The sequence below is a fragment of the Canis lupus genome, chromosome 9 (genome assembly GCF_003254725.2).
Source record: "Canis lupus dingo isolate Sandy chromosome 9, ASM325472v2, whole genome shotgun sequence".
In the NCBI taxonomy this organism is placed as follows: Eukaryota; Metazoa; Chordata; class Mammalia; order Carnivora; family Canidae; genus Canis; species Canis lupus.
In genome coordinates, this window is record NC_064251.1 from 32574663 (window position 1) to 32584843 (window position 10181).

Below are 10181 nucleotides of genomic sequence, written 5' to 3' on the forward strand. Positions count from 1 at the left end.
TTTTTGCCTCTCATTTTACTACTGTCTTTGTTTTTCCTTTGGCTTTTTTTCTTCTTCTTTTTAAACACCTGACAACTGGGGTAAATGTTTATCAACATAATCGATTTCTATTTTACAGTCATCCCGGGTAAGAAGTTCTATTATCATCCCCAGTTTACAGAGAAGAAAACTAAAGCTCAAAGAATTTAAGTCACTTTCTCAAGATCACAGAACAAGTAGATGGAGGATAGCTAGGATATGAAACCCAGTTAACGGGACTTCAGTCCCCATAGTGATACTCTTCTCCCTTCCCCCTTTTACGGTCCTGCTACTTTTATCAAATGCAAAAAAAAAAAAAAAATCATCTCTAAAATAAGGATAGGGAATGAATAAATGAGTTAACATTCAGCTTTCCTATTTAATCCTCTCTACACATGCCCAGCCAATAATAAAAGTGCATATGGGGAACTAGGACACACTCCCCTCTGCCACTGTCCAGGTTGGACCCTTCCTATCTCTTAGGCTCAGCAAAGGACAGGACCCACTACAGAATTTAGAGAGCCCAGACAGCCCAGGTGGCTCAACGGTTTGGCTCCGCCTTCGGCCCAGGGTGTGATCCTGGAGACCCGGGATCGAGTCCCACGTCAGGCTTCCTGCATGGAGCCTGCTTCTCCCTCTGCCTGTGTCTCTGCCTCTGTCTCTGTGTGTGTGTGTGTGTGTGTGTGTGTGTCTCATGAATGAATGAATGAATGAATGAATAAAAATCTTAAAAAAAAATTTACAGAGCCCTGTGCAAAACCAAAATGTGTGGCCTCTTGTTCGAAAATGAGGACTACCTTCCGGAGGTGGAGAGACCGTGACCTGAAGCGCAGGGCCCTTCTAGGCACAGGATCCTACCTCCACGAAGCAGGCCCCGACTAAGAGTTTTCTCTCTTTTCTAACCGGGGTGTCTGGCTTTGCAGATTCACAGCCCTGCTCTGATGAAGAAGGCTGCTCAGAGGTCTTCCTCCCCACCGACAGCGACTACGACTCCAGTGACGCTCTGAGCCCCAGAGACCTGGACCTGGTGTACCTGTCCTCACACGACATCGCCCAGCAAGCGCTAAGCGGCCTAAGTGGCAGCGCCCCCGACGTCCTGCAGGTGCACGACGTGAAGAGTCCCCAGGGGCCGGGCCAGGAGCCCCAGGCCCGGGTCCCGGGGCCGGATCCCGACCACTCGTGCGCCGAGGTCCTCCACAGCCTGAGCCTCTCAGGCTTCCCGTCCAAGAACCACGCCAAAATGGCGCCGGGCTCGCGGCCGCCGCTGGGTTTCCTGGGAAAGCGGAAGCCGCCCAAGCACCAGCACTGCGGAGGCTTCAGCCGCCACCATCGCTGGCTGCGCATGCGCAGCGAGACGCAGTCGCTGTCGCTGTGCGAGGGCGTTTACACTCAGCATCCATCCCGGGCCTGCGGCCTGACCCGGGAGCCCCCGGAGGCCGAGCGTCTGGGACCTGCCCCCGACGGGCCCCGCAGCCTGGTTCTGGCCCACACCGCAAGCCTCCCGGAGGACGGGAAGAGCCGCCTCCAGGACCCGAGGCCCGCCGTGCGCCGCATCTACGTGGAGCCCTACCCCGCCGCCCTGGTGGACGCAAAGCCCTGGGCCGCCTTGAGCCCGCCCCCCGGAGGCCCCTCGGGCCTGCCCAGCCCCACGGGCCGCGACATGAGCCCCGAGGGTCCGACCACCTCGCCGGTGTCGGAGATACTCAGCAGCATGCTTTAGGGACAGCCTCCGTTCCTTCGCCCGCCCCCATTGTGTCCCCATCCCTTTTCAAATAGTTTGAATGTTAAAACTCCAAAAGTTACAGGTTCAAGGTACCCCCCCCCCACCTTTTTTTTTTTTTTTCTTTTTTTTTTTCTTAGGATAGAGTTGGTCGGAGGTGAGAGTTGGCCAGTGTTCTTCCCCGTTCAGGGCATAGAAGAGCTTTTGTGTCAACACGGAGTCGTAGACACAAGGGTTCAAACCCGCCAACCTGCTGTGGGTTGGGCACAACTCACGTGTGGCTGAGGCAGGGCAACCTGAAGAGCCACCCCCAGTTCCGCAGCTGGCTCTGTAACTTGACCTTTGGGTTCAGGGCTGTTTCATGAATTTGTGATGGATGAGGAGGAGTTCTAGAGAGGAAAATAAGATTAGCCTTGTTTTTTCCTTCCGTTACAAACCCCTAAAAGAGTTTAAGGGAAAGAAGCCCAGGTTGTGTCTTCGGGACACAAGGTCAAGGGGACTTGTTCTAGGTTCCCAGTCAGCTACGCCAAGGCATTCCAAAGTGCAGGGTTCTCAGCTGGTCACCAAATCCAATTCATTCATCAGCACCCATAAGACGAAGTAGGCAGGACCTTTCTTCACTTAGTGCTGTGTGGAAACCACCAGAAGCAAAAGTAGAGGATGCTTTGCTTCCGGCTTTGTCCTGCAAAGGTGAAACAGGACCCAAAGCAGCCCTTCCTTCACACTCAGCTCCCATTCAAGCGTGAAAAATGGGTCTTCTATTATTCAGAGTGCAAGGAGATAGCTGAATTACATGAAAACCTGGATTAAAGACAAAACAAGGAGCAAAGAGAGAGAGATGGGCAAAAATGCATTTCCTCTACAATCCTAAGTAAAGTCCATGGGGCTTTGTCTCTGAAAATGATAGTGGATCTGCTTGGATTCTTTGGTGATGGAATGTCATTGATCCAGACGGTGCCCTGCAGATATGGCCAGCAGTTGATGAAGTCCTTACAGCCTCACTGGCACATCTACTCACTCCTACAACACAAGTTACAGCACAGATTATCCTTTTCAATTCCCGCCTTCCAAAGTCCGGTTTTGCCCTTGGATCAGCTAGACCACTGGCCTCAAGGAAAATCTTTCCTTAGAAGTCCCTGTCGATGGTTCCAAGACTGTGCCTTGTGACACCTGAAAATCATGCTTTGGTCTCAGTGCCTCCCACCTGACTTTCTCACAAATGAGAAACCCAAATCAAAGAGAAATCACACTGCATATTCAAAAAAGGTCTGAGCCTTCTCTCATTTCCTGGAGCCAGGACTCATTCAGTTTACTGATATTCTAAATGGTCCTTTTCTGCTTCACAGGCATTTTGGTTAAATATTGCTCTTTATGGGCCCTACCCCTGTCCTCACAGTTCTACCATTCCTCCTCATGGGAGTTCATACAAAGTCCCCTGTTCACAATGTTATTCCGATCCCTTCCATTTTTAAAACATTTGATTTAAACATAAATAATTACCCTGGCGGAAAGGTAGAGATTTGGCCCATGGCCTATGGTCATTAGAAAACTAAGGCCCAGAGCTCAATCTTTATTTTTTTAAGAGATTTTATACTCAGTAACCACCACCTTCACCATCACCCCCAACCCCAAACAAAGAATCTTGAGCAGAATCACTGTGGCTGCTTTTCTATGATTGCAAGAATTTTAAAATGCAGTTTTCTTCTGTTCTGAGTGAACCCTATGTAAACGGAGTGTTAGAGCTAGAAAGGACCATAAAATTAGTCTAAGTCCTTGTATTTACAGATGAGGCAGTTAAAGCCTAGAGAGGTTAAGTAATTTGCTCAAGGTCACAGAGCTAGTTTAGTCTCAGAGTTAGGGTCACAACCCACAACCATTCCCTTTACAGTAGCCTGGCCCATTGGGAATCGATGCATACCTAGCCAACTTTTGGTTGCCTATAGGCTACTTACCTAGTTTGTAAAATATCTTTTAATTCCAAATTCAACTTCTTTTTTCAACCTTTACCTAACAGATTTCCATTATCACAGAGCTCCTTGTTGCCAGGAAATACAAATTTCACGTAATCAACATGTAAGCTAAGTTAATTAAAAAGCAAATTTGAAAGAAATGTCATTTAAAATTACATACCACATGACTCCCCTACAATAACAAAAATGACTTAGTCTTCTGCACTCAGTCTCTACTTATTTCTGATCATGGGACAGATTATATATGTTGAAAGCTGGAATTGTGAAAACCTAAGAAACCAAGTGATTCTCTGATTCTGACCTTTCTGGTGGCATGGAAGGACATTTGTGACTGTGAATTACATGGGAGGCATTCAATGGGCAGCAAAAGCAGGGACTGACCCACCCTTTTGGTCCCTCATTTGGTCAGCAAGTTCTGGCACATTGACTAAATAATGACTCATGAAGTAAAATTGCATTAAATCCAAACCCGCTAATTTATATTGAGAGCACGGCTTATTTTTTCACCTTCTATGAGGAAAAGAGATGCATGCCCATGAAATGAATATTGCACATTCGATTTCAATGGGATGACAATGAGTCAACTTGAAAATGCATTTTCCTAGCAATATTCCTATATAGAAATGGATGTTACATTCTCAGTAATTATCCATTTGTTCAAGTAGGTTCCCTTCACCTGTACCTCCACTTTGCAACAAACATCTCGTGAGCCTAGTTTAATAGATTCCTGTGAGAAACAATTATGTTCTCTAATTCACAATCCTTTATTCATTTGTCCAGACCTCTCATTACAGAGACTTTACAACTTCTGAGCATTTTTTGTTTGCTTGTTTGTTTTCTTTTATCCTGATGTTTTTGTTTTGTTTTGTTTTGGATATGATGGACTTTTTTCTTTTTCTTTTTCTTTTTAAATCCAGTCTGGGAGCCTCTGGAGGAAACTTTGCTGGCCCATAATTTTTGTACCATGCTTAACTCTCACTGGTATTATCCAGCTCTCATCATTTGTGAAAACCTCCAAAAAATCAATGACCAAGTCCCTCCCATATGTCTGTCTCTATTCTGAGTCCCATGGAAAACAAAGAATCAAGAACAAAACACATTCCTGGGCCACAAGGAGCTCACAGTCTGATAGGAGTGCAGCCATCATCACCATACATCTTCTCACTGATGTTTTAGAGGAGGCAAAAGCTTGTCTCCTCAACCAGACCATCATAGGACAAGGTACGTTGGGCTAAACATCATTGATTTCACTCTTTCCAGCTCTTCATAAAGGAAGACAAGCCTGGAAATACAAGTCACCAATGTATATGCTTGGCAACCATTTACAAGGCTATCACATCCTCTTAATTGGTGAGGGGAACTGGGAGACAGTAATTAAAAACATTTACTCTAGGGAATGGGTATTTTAAGAAGTGGGGACTTAAAGATGAGACCCACTCCATTTTAAGAACATTCACTAATGTTCAAAGCAATAATTACACTGGATAAAATGGTTCCATTTGGATTGAAAGTTGAAGCCAGTAGTAATAATATTCCTCCAGCCCCCATTCCTGAAGGATCCCAAAGCACTTTATGAAAAGCAATGACTGAAGCCTTGTTGTACTCCCCTAAAAAGACCTTGTCTGGGAGCCACCTGGCAAACACCTACCCTGTCCTTGCCAGGAGATCGTGCCAGACAAGTGGGAAAGAGGACTGGCCTCTCATTCATTGTTATCCTGCCACACAAAGGTGCACTCTGGCGGGCATTCAGCTCTTCCCTTGAAGACAGCAATTTTAGACAAAGAGGCACACCAGAAAATCCCAACTTCTTGGCCTCCCCCTTATTCTTCATGCTCTACCCAAGATGTACTCGCTTTCTCTTGGAGAACTATCAATTCAAGCTATTAAGGGGTCTGCAGTGGATTTAGGTTCCCCTAGTTCTGTCAATGGCACACAGAAGTCACTGGCTTCTTAAAATTGATACTTTTGGAAAGATGATGGCATTCCCTTACAGTACTCTCAAGTTTGTATGCAGCAGAACTACAGCAGAGAGTGTGCATCTCTTGGTATATTTGTTTATTGAATTATAACATACCATTTAGAGAGGGTAGTTACAGGTTAACAAGAGAACACTCCCAGAGAATTACAAGTCACTTTATAAAAGTGAAATATTTTCCCAGATGATTCAGTGACGCAAACCTGAGCGTTTTTTTTTTTTTTTTTTTTTTTCCTGCTCATACCTTTAAGGAAAAATTTAAGGGAGCTATTTGGAAAGCAATGATACTTCTTCACAGGTAGTAGAGTGAACAGGGAAAAACTTGTTTCTTTGCAGGTCACCTCTCATAAGATGTTCAAACACATGGCTTACGACTGTTAAGCTCAACTTCAATGCGGCCTTACAAACAACAAGGGTAGTGTATTTGAAACTATGTTGCACAGCTTGGAAACTTATTCTAAGATCCTAATTCAGAGTTTTTCTGAGGTGTTGAACTTTGCCATTAGCAAAAAGTATTTTTAGAAAAATCCATTGACTGTTTATGAAGCACTGATTTCGCCATATTTCAGGTCTCTGATTTTTCCACCACATCTGCACCCAGTGAGCTATATTTGTTGTTTTCAAGTATTTCTTCTATTTCCATTATTAATGAATTTGTAAAATGGTTATTCAAAAAGACAGTTGGTTTTGTTTAACAACCAAATAGGTAGATAGATGGTGAAAATATTCTATTTTGATAAGGGAAGGAAGAGGTTTATTGTGGTTGTTTTAAATATTACCCTAGGGTCCTTCCACTCCAGATACATACTTTTTTTTTTTTTTTTTTAGCGAAAGCCAATATTTAACTTAGTGGCAAATGTTATCAAGCTATTATTAGCTAATGCTCTTTGGTCCTCTTCCTTCAGTCCATGATATGAAGGTCTGAATATGCTTTCACAGTAACCACTATCCGGTAGTTGATTTATAAAAACCAAGTCTGGCAAATTGTTGTGTTAAGTCAGCCTGAGTTGCTGTGTTGCTTCTTGCCCTGTGACCAACCAGATTTGGGGGAATATTCCGTGTGCATGGTCACAAGCATCAGTTTAGTGTTTGTGATGGAAAAAAATTAAAGATGTGTGTGTGTGTGTGTGTGTGTGTGTGTAGTGGGAGAGAGATATTTCATAGAAAAAGTAATTTAAGTGACATTCTATTAGGCAGTGTTTAATTGCTTCCTGCCTGATGTGTACATAGTGATTTGGCTTATTATTGGTTATTTGTTCAAAACTTAATGTATCTTGTTGCTATGTATGCAACTGAGTGTATGTAAAAGTTTAGACTTCGGTACATTATCCGCACAATTTTGTGTGCTTTAAACCTCTGTAAATGTACAGATGAATCATGTATGGTGTATTAAATGTGACCTCCTCTCTTGAAACAATAATATTTTGTAGTATGTACTTTTGCAAACTATTTGAACATTTTAAATGGATATTGTAAATGGCCAGTACACTCAATCATAAACAACACTGGTAAAACGCATGCCTCTTCAACCTCCCAGTTTATAAGAAGAGGTCAGGGGTTAACAAGAATTAAGATAATTTTTCTAATGGCAAGTATTTTTGATAATTTCCTACCTGCTTAATTGTATTTGAAAGAAAAATTGTCAACAGAAGAAATCTTAGCTAGCAGAGGGAATGACTTTATTTCATAAGCATTAAATAATGCTCATATACTTTATATCTAACTTGATGATGTTGAAATATAGTTCATGGGAGAAGAAGTGAAAAGTATTTTTGATCCTTCATAAGATCTTTTGCTGTTTCAAAGACACTTTCCAAGCCCTCTGTCTTCAGTGTGGAGAAATGTCAATTAAATAATAAACTAATAGAATTGTCAGTAATTGGCTCACCTGCTGGTTTTTCCAAGTCTCAATGAAGACACACATTTTTCAGCCTCACCTTTTAAGATCTTCTCACTGAAACTGTGGATGAGATTATTTGGGGCATTGTTTTAACAATGATCAGAAATATCTGGCCAATTGGCCCTTGATTGATCCATAGCATTTGGATTATTTCTCTCGCATAGTTGGTTATTGCCAAGCATTGAAAATACAGCAGCAGGCTGCCATGGCAAATATTCTCACCAAGTTGCACCCAGAAACTTGGACACCTTAACCTTGCTCCTTCCTCCACTGCCTGCATGTTTACATGTCTTCAGTGCATTTCTGCTGTGCTGTCCTGTTTCCCTATTCCTTTATCTCCACACTCACAAAGCTCCTCCCTTACCCCTGCTCCGTCTGGCTGAGATCTGAGGTTTCTTCTGTTTTTGAGAACACTACAAAGAGATTACTTCAGTCCCAGGAACCTGCACGAAGGTTCTCCTGAATTCCCAAGGACAGAAAATATGCTGCTTTGGACCATGTTTTTGTCTCATGCTGTTTTACAGAATTCTTTTAGATAGCACGCACGCACGCGCAAAGACACACCCACACAAATTCAACTCTTTATTGGCATGTTTGTGGTCGGCTTTCCTGACAGCCTCAGAGGGCTGTTTTGTTGTCCTGGCCAAACGTGCTGTGTTCCCTATGTAAATTGAGATCTTTCTAAGCAAACCATTACTTTCTTTTCCTAATTCTGTCTTTGAATAAAAGTTTACCTTCTTTTTCAAACCAAACAGATAACATTGTTCTTTAATATCCTCTTTCTTCTATGAACACTCCTGGGGAGGTACTGGGGGAGGGACAGAAGAGGGAGGCCTTTCAGACTCAAGCTGCTGGGTAAGAAGCATGCCTTCTCTGAATGCTTTGCCTTTTGATAAGCTACACCAGCCAACAATACCCAGTATTTCCATCTGCCACGGAGAAATAACTACTCTCTCCCTATAATAATCATTTTAAAAATTATGTTAGGGAAGTAGGCAAGTTTAAACCAAGAGTTTCTTATCAATTTACAGTGAAAAGAAAAAAAAAACCCTCATTAGGAAATTCTCTTGCCCGGTATCATCTGTCAAGTAAGTGAGATCTTCGTAATAATTTCTTGACTGTATAAATTCATTTCCTCTTCAAAGAGCCTGTGGCATTCTCACATTTGCATAATGCTCCTTGTTCTGTCAAATAACAACAGCAATAATAATAGTGCTTCTTATTCTGTCATTGTTCTGGCAATTACTGAATTAAGTTATAGACCACAGAAGGGCCTAACACTGTATTAGATACAGACTAGAGGAAGTTAAGCACCAGGTATACACTCTTCCAGATCAGATGCTCTAAGTCAAAAGCAACTGCCTCTTTTTTTTTTTTTTTTTTTTGGCCATCACGTCCTCAAAACATTTCACAGCTCCTAGCACAAATGCCCATGAAAGGGTGATAAACTGATGAAGAGATCACATAACATCATGTTAACTCCCACAAATTGTTTAATTTCTCGATAAAGAGATGGACTCGAGGACTCGATGGCCTTTCCAAATGCCTGCCAGCCTGAGGCTCCTCTCTAAAATGGCTCAGATGAAGCTCAGTTTGTCCCTTTGGAGTGCCTCAAAAGTATTCCTTTACACTTCATGAGAAGTTTCACCAGCAACCCCACACACTGTCTTCAGAATGCTCTGATTGAAGTCAGCCCCCCACCAGAAGGAAGCAAAGAGCCTGGGGAGAAACCCACTCTACCTCATGGGGCAGCCTGCGCTTCCAGACAGCCAGCACTTATGTGTGTGTCGCCATAGCACGCCCCATGACTGAGCAACACAGACACTGATGTGTACATCACCTATCCCAGCTGCACCCTCTGAGTCTTCTGGACCCAGAAACCCTTCAAAAGTCTTGTCCCAGTGCCCAATAAGGCCAATTTTTGTACACATCATTTTCCCCATCAAGCTTTTGATAACTGCAATGTCCTGTATGTTTATAAAACACTTTCACAAGCACCATCCTATTTGAGCTTGACAAACAGCCCTGTGAAGTGATCAGAGCAAGCACGTTTATCTCTGTTTTACAAATAAGAGGCTTGAGTCTCAGTAAAGGGAGCTCTAGGGCCCAGGAATCCTGACTTTCCAGGATGCGATATGCCATTGACTTAAGAATTATGGGAAAGGAAAAACGATGTCCAAATTGTCCAGTGGAAGCTCACTCTCTGGAACAGGCCCCCTGTGGAGATAGACATGCAAGGGATATACACAGATAATGACAATAAAGCACAGAGACCCTTTCCCATGAGGCCCATGTTCTAGCTTAGAGTCACTCCGTGCTGCTGCAAGAAACTTTTTCTCTCTGAACTTAGAAATGAAGACATCTATCAAATGTGTAGGATCTTTTCCAGCTTTGAAATTCCAAGAATCTAAAATAGTCACGCTGAGTACCTGTCATATATGAGTAGAGATTCTTCTCAGAGTGTTTCTGGCTTGTGATGTGTCTTGTGCTATCCTTGGTCTTCTCGGAGGGTGAGTGGTGGTAGATAAGTGGCATGTAGGCTACCATAGCTACAGGAAAGTGGAGAAAGAAAGTAACTGAGGAATCTGTGCCCAGCAT

General features: G+C 43.2%; 1 protein-coding gene and 1 long non-coding RNA gene across 7 annotated transcripts in view; one reads left to right on the forward strand and one right to left on the reverse strand.

Annotated features, from left to right (window-relative positions):
* The window catches only part of LOC118355717 (uncharacterized), a 22458-nt gene extending 21174 nt beyond the window's left edge, over positions 1 to 1284 (reverse strand). For 2 of the 6 annotated variants that reach the window (XR_004818755.2, XR_004818753.2), the window contains exon 1: positions 1052 to 1282. This is a non-coding gene — a long non-coding RNA (uncharacterized LOC118355717). The other 4 variants (XR_004818756.2, XR_004818757.2, XR_004818758.1 and 1 more) reach the window with 4 other exon arrangements.
* The window catches only part of ANKFN1 (ankyrin repeat and fibronectin type III domain containing 1), a 298750-nt gene extending 291188 nt beyond the window's left edge, over positions 1 to 7562 (forward strand). The window contains exon 20 of the mRNA XM_035720842.2: positions 942 to 7562. Coding sequence (XP_035576735.2) covers positions 942 to 1738 — 797 coding nt within the window. The 3' untranslated portion in view covers positions 1739 to 7562. The remainder of the gene's footprint in view (positions 1 to 941) is intronic.
* Positions 7563 to 10181: the final 2619 nt, after the last annotated feature.